General features: G+C 31.2%; 7 protein-coding genes across 7 annotated transcripts, besides 4 other annotated features; 3 read left to right on the top strand and 4 right to left on the bottom strand.

Annotated features, from left to right (window-relative positions):
* Window positions 1–867: part of a mobile genetic element that runs on past the window's edge.
* Window positions 868–1505: 638 nt separating this feature from the next.
* Window positions 1506–1527: a mobile genetic element.
* Window positions 1528–1926: 399 nt separating this feature from the next.
* Window positions 1927–4377: a mobile genetic element.
* A 280-nt stretch (window positions 4378–4657) lies between these two features.
* TVAGG3_0883940 (uncharacterized protein) lies at window positions 4658–5371 on the top strand (the record flags this gene model as incomplete). The annotated part of the gene is made up of 1 exon (XM_001304391.1): window positions 4658–5371. One exon carries the CDS (start codon window positions 4658–4660, stop codon window positions 5369–5371), a length of 714 nt encoding a protein of 237 aa, XP_001304392.1.
* Window positions 5372–5549: 178 nt separating this feature from the next.
* Window positions 5550–6596, bottom strand: TVAGG3_0883930 (uncharacterized protein; the record flags this gene model as incomplete). Its single annotated transcript, XM_001304392.1, has 1 exon — window positions 5550–6596. The coding sequence occupies one exon, from the start codon at window positions 6594–6596 to the stop codon at window positions 5550–5552; it is 1047 nt and encodes a 348-aa protein (XP_001304393.1).
* A 240-nt stretch (window positions 6597–6836) lies between these two features.
* Window positions 6837–7658, bottom strand: TVAGG3_0883920 (FAS-associated protein family; the record flags this gene model as incomplete). Its single annotated transcript, XM_001304393.1, has 1 exon — window positions 6837–7658. The coding sequence occupies one exon, from the start codon at window positions 7656–7658 to the stop codon at window positions 6837–6839; it is 822 nt and encodes a 273-aa protein (XP_001304394.1).
* A 141-nt stretch (window positions 7659–7799) lies between these two features.
* TVAGG3_0883910 (PQ loop repeat-containing protein) lies at window positions 7800–8831 on the bottom strand (the record flags this gene model as incomplete). Its single annotated transcript, XM_001304394.1, has 1 exon — window positions 7881–8831. One exon carries the CDS (start codon window positions 8829–8831, stop codon window positions 7881–7883), a length of 951 nt encoding a protein of 316 aa, XP_001304395.1.
* Window positions 8832–10136: 1305 nt separating this feature from the next.
* Window positions 10137–10789: a mobile genetic element.
* A 1857-nt stretch (window positions 10790–12646) lies between these two features.
* On the top strand, window positions 12647–14757 carry TVAGG3_0883890 (uncharacterized protein; the record flags this gene model as incomplete). Its single annotated transcript, XM_001304395.1, has 1 exon — window positions 14021–14575. One exon carries the CDS (start codon window positions 14021–14023, stop codon window positions 14573–14575), a length of 555 nt encoding a protein of 184 aa, XP_001304396.1.
* Window positions 14758–14823: 66 nt separating this feature from the next.
* TVAGG3_0883880 (protein serine/threonine kinase protein) lies at window positions 14824–16028 on the bottom strand (the record flags this gene model as incomplete). Its single annotated transcript, XM_001304396.2, has 1 exon — window positions 14874–16028. One exon carries the CDS (start codon window positions 16026–16028, stop codon window positions 14874–14876), a length of 1155 nt encoding a protein of 384 aa, XP_001304397.1.
* A 1873-nt stretch (window positions 16029–17901) lies between these two features.
* TVAGG3_0883870 (uncharacterized protein) lies at window positions 17902–20272 on the top strand (the record flags this gene model as incomplete). The annotated part of the gene is made up of 1 exon (XM_001304397.1): window positions 17902–19821. One exon carries the CDS (start codon window positions 17902–17904, stop codon window positions 19819–19821), a length of 1920 nt encoding a protein of 639 aa, XP_001304398.1.
* Window positions 20273–21982: the final 1710 nt, after the last annotated feature.

Genomic DNA, 21982 nt, shown 5'->3' with positions numbered 1-21982 from the left:
GTTCTTAAAGTCAGCATTTGTTAAAGCTTCATTTGAACTGTCTTCATCCGCTTGTATTTTTGTCCTTATTGACCCTATGAGTTGGGCTGCTTTAGCGTTGGCTTGGGCATCTAACCAGTCATTGTTGGCTTTTATATATTCTGCGCTTTTCATTGCCTTTTGCATAGCCGCGTCGTTATTTTTACTTTCTTGTGCTAAGTTTTCATACTGTACGGTTTGGTTTTGCAACTGTAAAAGTTTTTCTGCCTTTACATTTGCTTCAACTTCTTTTTTATACTCATCGCTATCCATATATGTCTTCAGGGCTTTTTGTTTTATCTCTTCATCTTTCAGTATTTTATATTGAGTAGTATGGTTTTTCAAATTTATGACATCTTGTTCCATTTTTGCTACTTCTGTTGCTTTTTCTGACACTTTTTTCGCATATTCCTCTGTACTTAGTTCTTTCAGTTGTTCTTCTTTCTTCTTTTTCTCTACGTTTAACTCATTGAGTTTCTTTGTGTGTCTGTCATATTCTAGTTTCTTTTCGTTTTCACTTATTTGCTTCTGTATGTCTATGTTTGACTTTTTGACATCTGTTATTTGATTTTTGAGTGAACTCAAATTCATTTGACTTTGAGGGTTATAGGCTGTTCCGTCTGCAGCTCCACCATAGCCTGCCATTTTCGCTAAAAGTGCCGCTCTTAAACCTCCACTCTGTGCACCAACAACTCGGTTTAAAAGCATAGGATTGCTTGACATTTGTTGCAACATAGTGGGGTCATTCAGCATTTGTTGTTGCAACTGTTGTTGTGGTGTTAGTCTTACTATTGGATGTTTCAATGCTCTCTTCCTCTTACGTATATTCTTACGTATCTTACGTGGCATTTAAGTGAAGTTAAAAAGCGGCTTTTGACAGATGTTTATATGAGACTTTCTCCGGTTTATAGGACCTCTCTCATATTCTATCTTGTTAAGACTTCCTGGACTGTTGTCAAAATGTCATGTTGTCTCATTTTTTCAGAGAAGTTGGTTTAACCGAGGGACCGAGGGACCGAGGGACCTGGTGACGTAGCGACGATAGACCCTTACTTGTTATACTAAACATCTTCAGGGGGCTAGAGGGGCGCAGCCCTGGAAGCCCCAATACCTTTTTTTTTTTTTTTTTTTTTTTAATTTCGAAATCATTTTGATGAAATCTTTATTTTAAAATTGAGTTGACTGTTAAAATCACACGAGAAGAGGGATTATCTCAATGAAAAGTACATAAAATAGCAAACGCACAAGATGGCACTATGCAGCTTTATATTGTTATACAGGATGAACATATAAAATGTTTGGAAAACACTTACTTCGTTCTACAAATGTGTATCTCTTTATATCAAAGATTCTTCTCAAATTATTGAGAGACTTCTCTCAAAAAAAAGGAAAATTTGATAACTAAAAAAAATTATGGCATAACCTCTCGTTTTGCATAGATATATATTTACATGGTCACAGAGCTTATTTTCATTGTCAAAACTTAAAAATTTTTAGTGGACTATACCCTTAATTCAATATATACATATATATTGTACTCTTTACAGCCTAATTGTACTGAATATTGTTTCCAATAGTCTAATGAAATTGAAAGCTATTCAATTCATTCAATTTTTAAAGTTTTTCTACAGATGCTTCTACATAATTGGTATTTCATTAGAAATCTATTAAAACGTAATACATGCAAGTTCCAAGCTCTATTCTATTGCAATCATCCAAGTACATTAATATACGTAATTCTTTTAGTAGTTTTTTGTTGTAAGACGAGTTACGGAAAGTGAGGTGAACCGAAAAAGTGACACTTATTTGGTCGGATAAATTCCCTATATATTTACTTGTCAAAAAAAATCAGACTTTTTTTGCTTTAAAAAATTTATAAGTTAATTATTGAGAACGAAGGTGAAAGGAAATGGATATCTCTTACCTTTCATTCCCTCGAGAAAGTTCAAAAACTTGGGTGCAATCAGTTCTGATTGCACCCAAGTTTTTTGAACTTTGTATAAGGAATTGTTGGCTATGATGTACTGATCATGAATCAGTACATCATAGCCAACAATTCCTTCGCAAACAGCGGGAAACTTTGTCTGAATAGTTTAACATTCAGACAAAGTTTCCCGCTGTCAGAGAGGGAATGGAAGGGTAAGAGGTATATATTCATAATGTATACCTCTTACCCTTTCATTCCCTCGAGAAAGTTCAAAAACTTGGGTGCAATCAGTTCTGATTGCACCCAAGTTTTTGAACTTTGTATAAGGAATTGTTGGCTATGATGTACTGATCATGAATCAGTACATCATAGCCAACAATTCCTTCGCAAACAGCGGGAAACTTTGTCTGAATAGTTTAACATTCAGACAAAGTTTCCCGCTGTCAGAGAGGGAATGGAAGGGTAAGAGGTATATATTCATAATGTATACCTCTTACCCTTTCATTCCTCGAGAAAGTTCAAAAACTTGGGTGCAATCAGTTCTGATTGCACCCAAGTTTTTGAACTTTGTATAAGGAATTGTTGGCTATGATGTACTGATCATGAATCAGTACATCATAGCCAACAATTCCTTCGCAAACAGCGGGAAACTTTGTCTGAATAGTTTAACATTCAGACAAAGTTTCCCGCTGTCAGAGAGGGAATGGAAGGGTAAGAGGTATATATTCATAATGTATACCTCTTACCCTTTCATTCCCTCGAGAAAGTTCAAAAACTTGGGTGCAATCAGTTCTGATTGCACCCAAGTTTTTGAACTTTGTATAAGGAATTGTTGGCTATGATGTACTGATCATGAATCAGTACATCATAGCCAACAATTCCTTCGCAAACAGCGGGAAACTTTGTCTGAATAGTTTAACATTCAGACAAAGTTTCCCGCTGTCAGAGAGGGAATGGAAGGGTAAGAGGTATATATTCATAATGTATACCTCTTACCCTTTCATTCCCTCGAGAAAGTTCAAAAACTTGGGTGCAATCAGTTCTGATTGCACCCAAGTTTTTGAACTTTGTATAAGGAATTGTTGGCTATGATGTACTGATCATGAATCAGTACATCATAGCCAACAATTCCTTCGCAAACAGCGGGAAACTTTGTCTGAATAGTTTAACATTCAGACAAAGTTTCCCGCTGTCAGAGAGGGAATGGAAGGGTAAGAGGTATATATTCATAATGTATACCTCTTACCCTTTCATTCCCTCGAGAAAGTTCAAAAACTTGGGTGCAATCAGTTCTGATTGCACCCAAGTTTTTGAACTTTGTATAAGGAATTGTTGGCTATGATGTACTGATCATGAATCAGTACATCATAGCCAACAATTCCTTCGCAAACAGCGGGAAACTTTGTCTGAATAGTTTAACATTCAGACAAAGTTTCCCGCTGTCAGAGAGGGAATGGAAGGGTAAGAGGTATATATTCATAATGTATACCTCTTACCCTTTCATTCCCTCGAGAAAGTTCAAAAACTTGGGTGCAATCAGTTCTGATTGCACCCAAGTTTTTGAACTTTGTATAAGGAATTGTTGGCTATGATGTACTGATCATGAATCAGTACATCATAGCCAACAATTCCTTCGCAAACAGCGGGAAACTTTGTCTGAATAGTTTAACATTCAGACAAAGTTTCCCGCTGTCAGAGAGGGAATGGAAGGGTAAGAGGTATATATTCATAATGTATACCTCTTACCCTTTCATTCCCTCGAGAAAGTTCAAAAACTTGGGTGCAATCAGTTCTGATTGCACCCAAGTTTTTGAACTTTGTATAAGGAATTGTTGGCTATGATGTACTGATCATGAATCAGTACATCATAGCCAACAATTCCTTCGCAAACAGCGGGAAACTTTGTCTGAATAGTTTAACATTCAGACAAAGTTTCCCGCTGTCAGAGAGGGAATGGAAGGGTAAGAGGTATATATTCATAATGTATACCTCTTACCCTTTCATTCCCTCGAGAAAGTTCAAAAACTTGGGTGCAATCAGTTCTGATTGCACCCAAGTTTTTGAACTTTGTATAAGGAATTGTTGGCTATGATGTACTGATCATGAATCAGTACATCATAGCCAACAATTCCTTCGCAAACAGCGGGAAACTTTGTCTGAATAGTTTAACATTCAGACAAAGTTTCCCGCTGTCAGAGAGGGAATGGAAGGGTAAGAGGTATATATTCATAATGTATACCTCTTACTCTTCCATTCCCTCAAGAAAGTTCAAAAACTTGGGTGCAATCAGAACTGATTGCACCTAAGTTTTTGAACTTTGTATAAGGAATTGTTGGCTATGATGTACTGATCATGAATCAGTACATCATAGCCAACAATTCCTTCGCAAACAGCGGGAAACTTTGTCCGAATAGTTTAACATTCAGACAAAGATGATTTTTTTAAATAAGATATATATATATCAGATGATATAAGATGATTTTTTTAAATAAAAAATAAAATTTAATTTTTTAATTGTTAAAATAAGAATAGTAAGCTTGACAAGTAATTTAAGTTTTTGCTTTGTAAAGTTATTTGGTTGGCAAATGCATTGTGTCACTTTTTGTTTGAGTTCACTTTCCGTAATTTGTCTTATGATATTTTATTCTTCCATTTTATTATTATTCGGTAATAATGTTTAGAAGGCTCAAATTTCAACTACGAAACCACTTTATGCCAGGATTGTGCTATACATTGGCCCTTATTGTGTACAATATATGGTATTGGTACGATCAATACGTATTCAATTTCTATTATCACGAATCAGAATCCGATTATTTTTATCATCTACGTGGAATTTGGGAAGAAATTGCAAGACTTGCATTTGTTATGTTCCTACTTCAAATTGCAACAATTTTAATAGCATTTAATATCGAATATGCCAGATTTTTGAAATACTTCAATTACATTTTCTTCTTTATCTATTTGGCACGATTAGTTGCATGCTTTGTTTACGCAATTGGTGAAAATATAAAAGTTGGACGAAATAATCCATTCTTTAGGGACTATGGCTTAGTTTATGAACTATTGTATGGTTCATTATATTTATATTCATTAATTCTTCTCAATATATGCCTAGTTTTATCAAACATCAAAAAATATATTCCGAGGAAGCTTCATATTTACATTTACGTTTCCATTTTCTTCTTTGTACTTGGTTTATTTGCTACATTTGAAGGTGACTCATTTTATAACAGTAACTACATCTGGAAATATCAATATATAAATTTGAGCAAATTAAATTACATCAAACTCGTTATACAGTTTACTCTGAACTTCTGTTTAGATATTCCAAAATTAGTTATCATGTGGATTTTGTCAACAAATGATTTTGAAGACGATGAAACTGCATCATCAATGGTAACTGATATTGGCTTAATTAGTTGATAACAAAATATAAATATTTGTTTTTCTCTTTGATGTAGAATAAAGTGTTTTTATATTATGTTTCAAGGGTGAATACAATTAAATATGCTGTATATGATTGATTATATGAGAATGATAACTTTGGAAATAAAGATATGGATAAAAAATCATATGAAAGATTATATATCAACAGTTATTTTTACTCATAGTTTATCTTAGAAAATGATATCTTACGGTCTCTGAATCTAATGTAATTGATTGTGCTGTCAAAGATAACAAAACCTTGATCAGACGCTTTTTGAATTACATTTAAGAGGTTTTGGTCGCCAGTGCCTAATTGGCTACATGTCTTCTTGTATTCTTCAATCAATGCGTTCATTGGAATCATAGCCTTTCCAACTGCCTTCATCGATTCAACAAGAGCTTGGAATTCATGTGGAATTGTGAATGTGTCACCATCTCTGCGAGGTGTTTGCGATATAGAATGTAATGGAGAAGATCTAGATATTAAATCGGTTGAGCGTTCTGCAGGTGCAGGAGATCTTAGATCAATGATTTGTTCGTTCTCTATTGAGACAAGAGGTTTGATGTCTCCTGAGGAATTGAAAGAATTTTTAGAATCATTAATTTCATTTTCCATATCTTCCTCTTCTTCAATGATATTGGAGTCCAATACGGTCTCTTCCTCTTCATTTTGAGAAAAGTGATCAGATTCTGCTTCTTTTTCTTGTAATTGCATGTCATCAACAAATTCTTCTTCTTCCTCTGGAATTTGCTGTGGCTGATTTAGTTTCTGTGGTTTAATAGGATTAACTATTTGTTTTTCGCCTGACCACCGATTGTATTTGTATTTCTTGAGATCGAGAAATGAGAATGAAATAATTTCGTTGAATTCTTGTTGTGATAATGCGGTAAATGCTTGAACTTCGGATGGTTTTATGGTTTCAATCGGGGTAATCCAATATTGAATATTATTTGTTGCAAGATAAATGCATTTTACTTCTTTAATAGAGCGAATACTTGTGATAACATCTGAAACGATATCAAACAATGCCATTTCTCCAAATCTGATTATAACATCTAAAATATTTTGCATTTCGAAGAGTTGCATTGGAACATTTTCTGAATTTTCAGAAAAAGCAAATATTTTCATTTTATTTGTTTTGGTATTCTTTGTTATCTGTTGCAAGAAGTCGATATTTGCTGCTGGACATGTTGTGCAGTCCCAAATTGCTATCGAAGTCATGACAATGATTGATATTTTAAACGTGCATTTCGTAAAAAGTTAGAGTTAATTATGTATTCATAAAGTGTTGATTTGTCATTCTGCTTAAATACTAATTTTTTTCTGAAAAACCGCGCCTTCCAAATAAATTCAATTTAGGTTCGAATGAGAGTTAGAAAAGAAAACCGAAACTATTTCGATAGATAGATATGATTTAAGAACAATTAACAAATAGTATATAAAATATTGAAAAATAAAAAATTAAATCTCAACGTAAACCATTTCCTTCTTAGAGAAATGAAGATCTGCAAAAGTCTTATCGTAGTCCTCTAATTGGATTGAAGGAAATCCGTATCTAATTAATGGAATTTCAGGAAAGGTATCTATTGCAACAAAATCATATAAGAAAGCTGCTGAATCTGTAATTAAAAAGCGCCTAACCTTTGCTTTTCCATTTATGTTGCACTTAACTGTAATTGCATCTGGATCGTTTTCTGAAGGCTCTTCAGGTAAACTTGAAAATCTTGCTTCGACTTCTTCCTTTGTGAAATTATCTAAATATTGTATATCTTCTTCTTCAGCATATTCTTCCTCTTCGAAATCCAATTGATTTTGATATTCTTCTTGATATTGCTGATCTTGTTCATTAATTATTTCACGATTATTTTCTCTATAACGGCGATCTAAAAGAAAGTCTTTATAAGCAAAAAAACTTTGAAAAACTAGAGCAATTTCCTCTTCTCTTGGGATTTGACGGATACATTTGCAATCAGATGGATTATCTGATGGACAATAAAAGCAACCGCAGAATGGGATACTTGAAACTTTGTAATTTAATAAAAACGAAAATACAGATTGAGTTAATTTCGTATTAAATATTAAAAAATCAGATTCTGGTAGTTCAATACTTGTAAATTTTGGTGTATCTCCATCATAAACGTGTAATATTAACAATTTTCCTTGTTTATAAGTTTGTTTAATGGCATCATTTAGCTTATTTGGTTCATCTTCGTATACAGTTGGCCCGAAGACAACATCCAATACTTTACCAACAATGAATTTTAGAGATTTAATCGTATTCATTTGTCACTTTTTTATCAAAATTTTATTTTGGATACAGAACCATTTTTATGGAAGTTGATGCAATTAAGCTTTAAACGATGTATATGAGCAAAATTTCAAGTTTCATCAGATTTTACTCGAAAATTTCCAAACCAAATTGAAAAATTTAGCGCAACAATGATAGAAATTTACAAAATTTTTATACAATAGATGAAAACAATACAAATTACAAAAGAAATAAACTTAATCAGGGACATAATCTGGGTTACCTTCAACATCAACAACACCAGATCCTGATGGATTCTCGACATCTTTAACTCCAGTATCTTCATCATTGACTTCGTTTTCTGTGAGATTAATTTCATTTTCAGAATTATCTGATCCTTCGCCTCTCTTCTGGACCTTATTGTAGTAGATACACATTGCAAGCAATACGAACTCCCAGCAGCCATCAGCAATTGAAGCTGCGTAAGTTGTCCAACTTTCATGGTTTCCAAAACACATAAACATTGCATTTCCGAGGTTCACGGGTGCTTGGATCTCAAGCATAAGGATCGATAAGTTTCCACTGCTCTTCATTCTGAATGTTTTGATAATTTGAGGGATAAACTGAAGAACTTCGATTATAAAGCCAACAATACCGGATATATGTCCTAAGTAATCAATTGCGGTAGAAGTAAAGCCTGTATACATTCCAAGTAAGCCCCATATAAAAATACAAGGAACATAAATGCACATTAAGATCACTGAGACAGATCTGAACTCTTTCCAGCCTTTCTTAATAGTTCCTTCGTCCATTCCTGGTCTAATTTCCTTATCATAAAAAAGCATGATCAGATAAGGAACCTGGGACATTAAAAACCACTGTGCAAAGCAGTTTGCAAATGTAAGAAATCTTGCGTAGGTATAGAAGTTTAAATGATGAAAAACTCCTACAAAATCTTCCCATTTTAAGCATAAAACGTTAAATACAACAAACCAGAGGCATATTGTAGAAGAAAACGTTGAAACAGGAGCTAATCCGTATGAAGACATCTTTTTAATGATCTTAATAGGCTGAGGAATATAAGAAACTATGGTAATTATCAATAAAACAGTTCCTACGATTGTCCAAACTATAACAGGCTTGGGATAGAAGTATGCAAAATCATTGAAACCATGAAAATCGACATAAGTCGGCAATTCTTCACCCATTATTCAGAAGTGGTCAGAAATAAAAAATTTTTACACCATATGAATAGTTTACGTCGAATTCAATTTTTTCAATATGATCATATTGATCAGAATCATAAATAGATTAATTACAATAAGGGTTTCGTTTTGCGAAAAAAACGTACAATACGCAATTTCGCTAAAAAAACATTTAGCTAGCAATTTCGACCTTTGACTCCACTCAAGACGTCACTTTTTTAATTTTGCGGTATCATATTTTTGGAAAATCTTTATGAATATTATATAAAAAGTCTCTTTAATATCTATATTTCATATTTTTATCGATTTTTAAAGTTTTTGCGAAAAGTATTCAATTATTTTTGCTATTTGGTCGGGTAAATGTCAGATTTGCGACATTTTCTGATATGATATTCAGATTCTACGTTGATAATAATGCTTATAGAACCCTCTTGCTATTGTGTCAAAATTGCGAAACCGATAGCAAAAATATCTCGCAATATCAAAATTGAGATATTGAGTGAATTATGCATTATAGAGATTAAAAATCTGATTTGTGAAAACATCTCATCAGTTTCTAGCTAATTCAAAAATCTTTACTATCTTATTCGATTAAAATGAAAAGGGAATAGTTTCATTATGCTTTAAATGACAGCCTTATAATATAATCATAGTTTTCGCTCAATATGCAGCATTTTTTTTTCGAAATCTATGGTCAATGTCCTAAATACTGATTGCTTTGCATTCATATCTCTTACATTTTCTATACCCACATCACTATTCATTGCTATTCCTATCTTTTTCATTTTTGTTTGTTTCTCATAATTTCTCAAAAAACATGATAACTTGATATTTGTAAATATCATACTTTATAACGTAAATAAGAACTTGACCTATTAAGAAAAGCAGTAATGAAAAGAAAATCTGAAATTCATAAAAATTACAAGTTTCTGATGACAATTAGCTTAATTAAACCAGGTACAAGATTATATAATTGTATTTTCTATCCAATTATCCATATAATATCTTATCCAGAAAAAATAACTTGATCAATACCAAATGATTTTTTAACTAGTAAATAAAGTATTTTCTTTACACACACATTGTATATCATAGTTTTTTTTTTTGGTTTCGCAAAACATCCAAAAACAAATATGCTATAAAAGTGACAATTTTAGCAAAACGAAACCCTTAATTACAAAAACTTTCGAGCAAAATTTTGTATGACTTTTTGAGAAAGAAATTTAGTTAATTGATAGATGATTTGGTCAGTACTTTATCAAATGTCAATCACTAATAAAAGATTTGCTAAATGATCAGTTGATTAAGGGTGCACACGAGAGGATCATGTAAACTTCAGAATTTAGAACCTTATTTTTAGGCATTATCTTGGCTACCTATTTAGGCTCGAAAAGCAAAAAATATCAAAAAATACAACTTGACTCCATTATGACCCTTTCATGGAGGTAGTTTTTATCCTCTAGTATTTTCCCTTTGAATCTCTTTACAATTCGAAATCAAATTCAAAACTCAGTAGAAGAAAGGAAGAATTGACTTACTACGGTTGTAATACGAATAAATACATATATTTAATTATTTTTATTTACATAATAATTGTTTGAAGCTCATATTCCATCAAATTTTTAAATAAAAACATTAAAATGTTGAAAATGTTCATATATTTTAATAGGGTTTTGGCACTTTATTGAGGAATTACTACATACATAGTCGAACTGAACTTGATATTTTGAAATTTAAATTATTTATCAAAATTAAAATTTAACTTGAAATTTATAATTATTTAGTCATATTTTGCATAATTCTAAGTAGATTTTGTAAAAAATTAAGAAAGAAAAATTTTAACGTGCTTTATTTTTTCTTTTTTATAATAATACATATTATTATATAATTAACATATTCATAATGTTTCACCCTTTCAAAAATATAATCCTCCTCCTCTCAAATAAACGTACATACGGGTGGCCTCTTTTTTCAAAAAATTAAAATTTGAAATTTTGGGCTCAAATATTAGAGATTTTTTCAACCTTCAACGATATATGTTGTCTATATCAGACCTCCTTTCTTTTTGATACTTAACATTTAGGGATGCGACGGTTTTACGCCATGACCGTTTAAAAATAGAATAATACGCCATTTTTTGGGCCGAATGGCGGGTACAAAGTACCCGCCATTCGGCCGAATAACAAAACAATACAAAATTATCGCCGTCCTTTTTTTTTCTTTCTTTCTCTTTTTTTTTCTCTCTCTCTTTCTTTTCTCTTTCCTCTTTTTACTCCTCTTTCTCTTTTCATCATTAAACGTAGAAAGATATATTAATATTATTTTAAAATTAAAAAAAAATAAAGAAAGTATAATAAGTAATTATTTAGTTATCGATATATATATGTAAAGTGATAATCTGATGATAATCTGAGGAGGAGTTTGAGGAGTAGTCTGAGGAGTTTGAGGATAATCTGAGGAGTAGTCTGAGGAGTTTGAGGATAATCTGAGGAGGAGTCTGAGGATAATCTGAGGAGGAGTCTGAGGATAATCTGAGGAGGAGTTTGAGGATAATCTGAGGAGGAGTCTGAGGATTAGACCGAGGAGTAGTCTGAGGAGTTTGAGGATAATCTGAGGAGGTGTCTGAGGATTAGACCGAGGAGTAGTTTGAGGATAATCTGAGGAGGAGTCTGAGGATAATCTGAGGAGGAGTCTGAGGATTAGACTGAGGAGTTTGAGGATAATCTGAGCATAATCTGAGGAGGAGTCTGAGGATTAGACCGAGGAGTAGTTTGAGGATAATCTGAGGAGGAGTCTGAGGATTAGACTGAGGAGTAGTTTGAGGATAATCTGAGGAGTAGTTTCAGGAGTAGTCTGAGGACTAGTCTGATGAGGAGGACTCTAAGGAGTAGTCTGAAGAGTAGTCTCAGGAGGAAGATCTGAGGAGGAGTCTTATGAGGAAGATCTGAGGAGTAGTCTGATGAGGAGGGGTCTAAGGAGTAGTCTGAGGATGATCTGAGGATAACCTGATGACTAGTCTAGGAGTGGTCTAATAAAAATGTAAAATATTTTCAAAGAAAAAATTCTATGAATTTTATATTTTAATTCTTAGCATTATACTGAATAAAATAAACATAAATATCAAAATTTGAAATTGAACACGCCAAAAAATTGATAATCCACATTCAATATTTTGTAAGTGGCGTACTTTTTGAATACTCGCCATACGCCTTGGAGTTCTCAATTTTGAATTCGCCTTTATTTGGGCGACCTCAGAAAAATACGCCATTAAGAAAATATTGTATGAGATTTTAAATTTGAACACGCTCTACCTTAAGGAATTAAATTTATTAAGATATATTTATATATAATAAACGATTACTTAAAAAAAGTATTTCATCGCTTATGTAAGTTTCAAAAAAATCACGAAAATAAAAAAATCAAGATTAAAATTTTATTTTTAATTTTTGAATTTCTCAAATGGCGAAATTTTTGGGCGAACAAAAAAAAATGTACGCCCGGTCAAATGGCGTGTTTAACGCATCCCTACTTAACATTGTTCCTAAATCTTAGCCGTTAAGGCTGTTCTGAAAATATTTTTTTTTCGAAAAAATTCGAAAAAAATTCTTAAAATTCAAAAATCCCTTAATTCCTGAGGATTTTGGAAAAAAGTTTTTACATGAACATGTGTATATTATATGAAGTATATTGATAAGGTAAAAATCAAATTTTATTGCATATTCATCGAGAAAATAAACTAACGAATCCCTCAAAATTGAGAGGGTAATCCTCCTCCTCTCAAATAAACGTACATACGGGTGCACCCTTAATGCCTCACTATTTATTCAATAATGTGTCAAACCAGATCAATAAACATGATAAAATTATCAATGAACATATTTTGGATTACACGGTAGGACGCATGGTTGAGAAGAGTGATCATTTAACAGAACGAATGGAAAAAATGATATAATTGAATTATTGAACTTTTATGATCGGGAAATTTTAAACGAAATTTTAGGAGAAACGATCCGATGTCTCGAAAAGTTACCATTGAGGAGGCATTGGATCGGTCAGTAATGGAAGTTGATAAGCAATTCAATTCCTTGGCTGCATTTTCTTTTGAAACAGATCAAACAAATGCAGAAATCAGAGATTTCATAAAATATTCCAATCAAAGAACTAGATATATAAATGATTATGAAAGGAAATTGCGCGATTGTGATAGACAGATTAAAGATCAAGCTAAAGCATTTCAAGAAAACTACGTTTCGATAATGAATAAGATGAATCAAGAAGAATTTGATTTGCATCTAAGATATCTCAATTTGTTGGAGTATGAAACATTGAACAATAGTGAAGATACAATACTTTCAACAAAAATTAAAAAATTAACGGATAAAATTTCTTATTATGAAGAATACTATCAGCAATTATCTCTTCAATCAAAGAACATAACCCTAATTCTCAAGTCAGATGTGAATTATCAGCTTTCAGATTCAATAAATACAATAATGAAAGATCTTCATGAATCTAATGACAAAATCATAGAATCTGTAGAGAAAATTTCTAATCTAGAAATAGAAAAATCTAATCTGATATCGAATTCTATTAGAGATACAAAAATCAAATTTGAAAATCTTTTATTGCAAAAAAATCTAATGAAGAAGGACGAATTCACAACAAAACTGTTTAATTATGACTCTAATTCTGCTAAAATCCAAACTAATCGTATGAAAATTCAAAATTCCAACATAAATAAAGACCTTAATCAGTTAGAATGGGAGATTGATTACTATAAATCCAAAATCTACGATAAATCTAACTCAATAAATGATAAAATCCATGAAATTACAAAAATAATTAGTCAAACAAATGAAATTAAACAGAAAACAAAGTATTTTCAGCATTTAGATATTCATGACTTTCTTATAAAGCACTTTATGGCTTCTTATTCTGATTTTCAAGCTCCAAAAATAATTAGTCAAACAAATGAAATTAAACAGAAAACAAAGTATTTTCAGCATTTAGATATTCATGACTTTCTTATAAAGCACTTTATGGCTCCTTATTCTGATTTTTAAGAAAAGGAGAATGAGTTAACTAGTATCAATAATCAAATCAGGTCAGAAGATGCTAAATCATCCGATCTTATAGCAGAAATTAAGAAAACAAATGCTGAAATCAAAAACTATCTTTCAGATAAAAAATCCATGAAGACGGAAATCAAATCATTAAAAGAAAGAATTTCTGTTCAGAATGACATCGAAACTGAGTTAAATAAACGTCGGATGCAAATTTTCAACCAAAGCTATTCAATTCCAGTTCAAACCACCCTTGAAATGGCCGCTTCATTCAAAACTTCACCAAATTGCAACGAAAAATTGGCAGAACTTGATGAATTAAATTCACAGATTTATAAATTAACAGTCCAGATTGATCGGATTCACGATCAGACTGCAAAATATATATTTACACCAATCCATAATGATAAAAAACTTATATCTCTTCAAAATGAAGTTTCTTATCTTGAATCTCGCATTAATCAAAAGAAATCATTTATCGAGGCCCGGAAACAAGCAATCACTAAGGCAGATATTTCATTACAGAGGATATCCGAAGACTGTTACTTGTTAATTTGTAAAAACGAACACCAGATGTATTCATTGCTCTTAAATGAACTTCAGAGTTGGAAATACATCAATGTTAAGGAAGAACTCAACACCCTAATGAATTGGATGGGAAATTTGAATTTAAATTTAGTATAAATTTTTTATGTTTGTTTGTATTGTAATAAAAATGCTTTTTTCCTATATGGTGTATTGTACACTTATCTTATTTGATGTTATTTGTTGAAAATATCAAAGAAGACAAGAATTTCGAAAATTGCGATTATTCGTATTCTTATTTATACGAATTTAAAATGTCCATAGCATGAATATGATGAAAAATGAACTTAATCCTAGATTATTCATTAAAAATTAAAAAAAATTACAATTTTTTTTTAAAGAAAGAAAGAAAACATTTTATTTCAATGGTTAATCTAACGATAATGATTGAAAGTACTCAGGGTTTAAAACTCTGATGTCTAAGGAAAATCCCGATGTTTGCGTGTTTGCATCTGCGCATAATAGGGAGATTTGGCTTACTTCTACTCTTCTTGCAAACTTCTATGTCATCATTCGAAGTAGATTTGCTCAGAATCGAATCTATTTCGGCTGATGCGCACATAATTGCGTTTTGTCTATGGAACTGTCTATAAATCGAGGTCAAATACATATCTTCATCCCTCATTAACATTTGTGGGAGATATTCTACGTTTAATCCGAACTGTTCCATTTTATTTAATATGAACGGATCAACTGCGTTTATGTAGTTATTTCTGAGGGCAAATGTCTCGCAATAATTCTGTAGTTCATTTTTAGATAGCCAGTTATTCGATAAAACATCTCTAAGCGAAACTCTTTGCATTGGATCTTTTCTGAGCATCTGATTTATAAGATCTTGTAACTTCTGTGGTATCTTCTGAGGGAATTCGGGACAAGCGCTATAAATCTGCTCAGTAGATTTGAAAGGCAAATCTCCGACCACTATATAATACAAAAATATGCCAGCGCACCATGTATCCGCTTTCTTTGATGGAATATCACCTGCAAGGACTTCAGGGGGTATGAAATTTAGTCCGGATAATGGTAACGACTCTGGTTTATTGTTGATATGATACGGTGGCAGGGATCCTTCTTTAAAGAATTCGTAGTCGACTATTCTTATGTGGTCATTTTCGTCAACAAGAACTGATTCCGTAGTAAAATCATCGAATATAACAAAATCATGATCGTGTAAGTGATTAACCGCGATAACAAACTCTTGAAAATACTTCTTAGCTATTATATAAGGTACTGGGCCGCTTTCCTTAACAACCTTAGAGATAGGATTGTAAGGTATGTATTCTTTGACTATAAATGATTCAGCTGGTGTTTCAATGATTTCGAAAAGCTGTGGAATGAATGGCGAGTTAATAGACTTAAGAACTATTTTCTCTGAAGCAAATAGATTTTTATGAAATTCAGACTTCAAAACAGCCCTGGGAAATATTCGAATTGTTACTTTTTGCTTAGTTATTGCATTTATGGCTGTCCAAATAGCAAACCCTTTAAATGTGCCCACCATTTCTTCGAGGATGTAGTTGTCAATTTTAGAGTCAGATGTCCATTGAGTCATTAATCAAAAATTTAATCAGAAATTTACAAAAATATTGAAAAATTAGAATTATCATCGTCGGACGTTTGTTTGAAAAATCCGAAAGCTTTCTCATTATCTATGGATAAGTATAATGGTATGAATTGCTCATTTGATTTTATGAAAATTTTATGACTGGGTTTCAATAAAAATAATTATTGAAAACATTATGTTATTGTAAATCGGAAGTATAAATCTTCAAACCTAAATTTTGTCTCAAAAAATAACAATCATAATTTGAAAGGTTCAATAGTTCGTGATGACTGCTTGATAAAACGAAATAATGATAAAGAGGATAGTCCAATTAAATAATTGAAACGTAAGACCAAACATTTTTGAAGGGGATCATTGAATAAATATATTTTGAAGATAACTTTTCAAATTGAATGTAAAATGGATAAATATATTATATTTAGCCCCTCAATTAATAATAACGCGATTTTGATCAAAATTAATTTGAAAAGTATGGTCTTTCAATTTTCGATTATGATTACATATGTGATATTGAGCAATTTTAAATATAAATTTTAGTATTTGTTTGATTTTGAATTCAACGTTTTGACAGTTTTAACGATATTATCAAAGTATAGATTTTGATCGACACTATGCTGTTTGTTGATATAGAATTGATATGAAATAACAAAATTCAGTCTATTCGAAATTTGAAACCAAAAGTCTGTCACTCAATCTAATTCACTATAAATAATCTACTTAACTTCCTCTTATTGTAGAAAATTCTTCCAGAATGTATTTTATTTTTGCTCGAGCGGAATTTTGATTGTTTTATAAAAGTTGGATAATTTAAAATCTCCAACAAAGCAATGCATTAAATGTGGCATATATGAGCATTTTCTAATAAAATACCTCAAACGACTTTAGTGTGATTTTTGATTTAATTCTCCGTGACGACTTTAATAAAATGAAAGTTCTTTATAGCTTCAATACCTTGAACACATATATAGTAATTGTATTATTGAGCTCTTTTTTGTAGATAGTCTATTAAATCATGTTGATTGCAGATACTCTAAGGGATACTTATCCAAATTTTAGATTTCTTTAATCAAACATTAGAAAAACATGAAAATCACAAAATATATAAAGATCTAAACCATCATGCCATATCTAGTCAAGATGTTCGATATTATCATGAAAAATTGTATGAGCATATTAATATTAGATTGCAAAAATGTAGCTATATAATGTTTGAAATAGATTTTCCAGCAATTCTATTCTCTGCTTATAATTAATGGGCAAAAAATTGGATGTGCAGATACTTACGTAATGTCATGTTTCTAATATGAAAGTTCAGCTCTTCTTTCTAAAAGAATTTTCTATCGCTGACTGATATGCAGCATTTGAATCATAACAATGTATTAAGTGTATGTCACTATCGCACTTATCATGAAATGATTGTATCACAATCATTTCTAAATCTTGTTTCAATATTCTTGATTCAAACACTAAATGGCATATAAATTATATAAAATTTACTTTCCAAATTATAAAGCAATTATGTTTTCAAATTTTTATGACCAATTTAGCTATCATATTTTTCCAATGAAATAATCTACAGTTTTGAATCAAATTGATATCAAATTATTTATGTATGCGTTAAATGAATTAGAACTTATTAATTTTTAGGTTTGAACTCCCTTAATCATTGGTTTTTATTATATTTTCCGTCAAAGTTCACAAATCTTTTCAAAAATTGAATTGATAAGGTAATTATATTTAAATTATAAGATTGTAAAAACAATTCATCGAAGACAGAAATGATTAGTTTTAAAGTGTATTATTTATCTATCATTTCCAAAATAAACAATGAAAATTCGCGAAAACGATAGAAAAACAGAGAATGCTCAAGTACGTAGACGTCTTTCGGCCAGCCAGGCTTAAAGACGAGAAGAGCGTTCGTTGTAGAGTACTTGGTGCTACATATGATAATAAGCTCTTGATGCTTGTTAATACAACCTCTCAAACTTCGGTTGAAGAAGTTTCATCAAAAGGAGAGTCTACAACTGTTATATCTTTTAAGAAATATATTGATATTGTAAGTGCACATTTATCAGAAGACCACGAATTATGTCATTTAACAGAAAGAATCCCATCGCCAAAAGGATTTTCGTTTATATCAACAATCTACCACATATTTGGCAACGCCAAAAGCAAAGAAATTCAGTACGATTCCCCTATTGACGGGTTTTTCTTACCGGGATCCGCAAATGGAGTTTATCAGATGATCCATGTCATAGGAAACAGATTAACTCATCTGAAAATAACGATTTCGAAGAGATCTGTAGAAATGGAAAAACTTAGAGGCGGCATACATATTCCTAATCTAATCTCCTATCATTTTGACTACAATCTCTGTACATTAATAGCAATTTACTCGAATGATAAATCCGTTTTTATGTCTGTATTTAATATGCTCTCTCAAAATTTCGATTCGGAGCCACCAATCCACGTAAATGTGATGCAAACTTCAAAATTACCTCACGAGCTTGCCTTAAATCCACTTTCCCATCTCCATCTTCCTTACTTTCACAATGCCAACAATAGATTCTACGTATTTTCCCATAACAACAAAAGATGCGTGATACAACAATTATTTAATGGGCCAGAGACACATTTATCATTCTGTGTATCTACATATCCGCAAGTATTCAATCATATTATCAATGCGCCCAACATTTCTTCAGATGTTCCTCTTTGTTTTGCCAGATTTGATTCTATTGTCATAGTTTTTGTTCCTAACAACTACATTTGTGCTATAGATGCATTCCTTACACCACCATCGATCACAGTTCTACCAAAATGTCTCGCTAATTCATTCTGTAGCATATGTTCCTCCACATTACCACTTGAAAACAACATTGTCGATTTAGATACAGGTTCAATCTTTAACATTGAACTTGATTTCTCTAAATTGATCCCGTTTGCTCCAGCTCTTGACCAAAGTACGTGGTATTCGTTTGCATTAATCATTTTCCGAGTCCAACGCGCTGATTACTTATCACAGATGCTTAATCTTCTTGTTCTCATCAACGATGTCGATACAGTTCAAACATTTTTCAGCGCATTATTAAATAATTACTCAATGCCATCCCGTTTTGGTCGTGTTGCTGTTCGATCACGATCTGGAGCTGTTTCATCATTTACCAAGACTGTTGTTCCATTACGACCTCCTTCACATCCATCATTCCGTTCATCAATTGGTCTTTCGTGCAAAGAAGAAGTTGAAGAGATCGAGAAAGAGTTTCCTTCATGTGGAGTTGTTTCAAGAAAGAAAGCATTTCGACATGCAGTGAAATCTCTTATAGAAAAGAAAGGCTCCAACCAGATAGAAATCTCAGCGAAGAAAGCTTTGAACTTCCTTCGAAAACAGAATGAAGGAGCTTTGTTGATAAGAGATTCAATCGATCTGTGGATCAACACTTTTCATCCTGATGATTTTTGGAAAATGACAATTATGTTTGTCTTACAAAACGAAGCAACATTTCAATCATTCCCTTTCATACCTTGTCTCAAAGAAGAACTAGGAATACTTGGTGACGCTCTCTGCTCTAAGCCAATGAGACAGAAGTTTGAATCAGTGGGAATAATGCCTCCTTCTGAAGATCCTGGACCAGATTCTTCTTATTGGAAGGATAGATTTAGCCTATCTGGAAGTAGCAGCAGCGATTCAACAATCACAACTTCCTCAAGGGTTTTCCATAGATTCGAAGGTTCCGAAGAGATTCTTAAGTCATTTAATAGAGATGACCAATTCGATTAATTATTTTTTTATCGACAACAAAAAATTTTGGAAATTTTCGTGTTACTTTTTCTGATAATTTTTTGATAATATCAACAAGAAAATTTCTAAATTTTTTTAAGCTTCAAAATTATTGGAATTGAAATTTATAAATTTTGATGGAAATAATTTTGAAGAAAAAAATTTTGGCTCAAAAAAAATCGTTTGCGAGCAAATTCTAAATTGTTCATGAAAAAAATAGAATTTTGCAAACAAACAAAGGAATTCTTTGCTATTTGGCTGTAGACAATATGATTTTTTTTCTCCAAATTTCAAAGATTTTTTTTTTATTTTGAACCAAAATTTTGGAGTCACTGATTATATATATGTATGTTCTATTTTATTATTTTATATTATATTAGTTGTTTAATTTTCATGAATTTTATTTTTATAATAAGAATGTTATAACATTCATTTACCAAACTAACCAAAGAATAAATTGTTATGTATTTTATATATTAATTTACTATCATTTTCTTTTCATAGATGAATAAGAGAAAATTTTGATTTCTGAAAGAAAATACAATCATTAACGAAAACCAAATTTTGTTTTTATTTGATGAAATGATAAAGATGTCAAATCTGAAGCTAAAACATTTATTCAAAAATACCCTATAATTTTATGAATATGGCACTTTTCGTCGATTTTCAAAGAATTAAATCGCTTCTATCTCAATAACTAATAAACATATAAGATTTTTGAAAGTACATATATAGTGTACTACATCTCAAGATATTATTAATATGTATTAGAAAGAATAATATATTGGATTTTGATATCACAAAATGACTTTTCAATTTATTGTAGTTCCTCACAGAGTTGAGATTCTACAAAATTCTTTGCAGATAATTTATGAAGGGATGATAGACTAACGAACTATAGATACATGAATTGAAAATAAAAAAATCGATTAAATATGAACCTTCATAAACCGTTTAAGAAACTTAAAAACTATTCTTTATTGTTTATTTTGGACGAAGTTTAATATGATTGTGGTTTTATTGGACAATAATCGAGTAACGGAAAAATATAACATTTATCTATAAAGTGAAAATTTAGAGGTATATTTCGTAAGATATTTCCTCTCTGATTACAAGAACTATTGTGAGCTATCAATCTAATGAAAGAGAGCAGATTTGGCCGTAATGAAAATGCAATACTTCGAAAATCAATGCAAAAAAGATTAATTTGTTAGAAACAATCGACTATGACACTGAATTCTAAGAGCAAACGTTTACATTAGGATATTTTGATCATTTCCAAATATTGCAAAATTGCATTTAAACAAGTTAAGGAGAATACTATATTAACCGTGTTGTAAGGAAATATAACAATTTTAAAGATTGTGCGACAGAATTTGAAAAAATATGAAAATCAGATATATAAAAATTGAATAAAATAACATTATGATGGAATATAAGTAGATGAGCTATTAATGCTGCTATGATTTAAAATTGAGTAGTAATGAAATAGAATTTCGATTAAAAAAAGTAATGTAATCGTATGAAAGCTTTGATCCAAATAATTAATATTCGCAAATATTTTAACCTACTAATAAAATTCTGATTATATTAAGATATTTTAAAAATGAGATTCCAAATTGAATGGTGATGGAGATGAAAATTTTTAAAAATATAAATAAGAGGATAAATTGATTGAGATATTAACTAGTAAATATTTGAAAAAGTAAATTATTTGAAATCCTTTAAAAATGTTACGGATAAAAGCTATATAAATAAAATGACTGGTGTGGTTGGTTAGCCTAATGTGTAATATCAAAAAGAATTAATGGGTGTGGTTCACTGAGCAACTTTGATAAGAATCATTTGTGATTCTTGTCAAAGTTGAATCAAAGACAACAATTGATAGACAATTGTTGTCTTTGTGTACAACATTCACTTGAATTATAAACAATAACAAGTGTTTGTTGTTCACTGAGCAACTTTGATAAGAATCATTTGTGATTCTTGTCAAAGTTGAATCAAAGACAACAATTGATAGACAATTGTTGTCTTTGTGTACAACATTCACTTGAATTATAAACAATAACAAGTGTTTGTTGTTCACTGAGCAACTTTGATAAGAATCATTTGTGATTCTTGTCAAAGTTGAATCAAAGACAACAATTGATAGACAATTGTT

Source organism: Trichomonas vaginalis, chromosome VI (genome assembly GCF_026262505.1).
Source record: "Trichomonas vaginalis G3 chromosome VI, whole genome shotgun sequence".
Taxonomy (NCBI): domain Eukaryota; phylum Parabasalia; order Trichomonadida; family Trichomonadidae; genus Trichomonas; species Trichomonas vaginalis.
The sequence above is the reverse complement of the archived record's forward strand: the minus strand, read 5'-3'. Positions and strand labels throughout refer to the sequence as shown.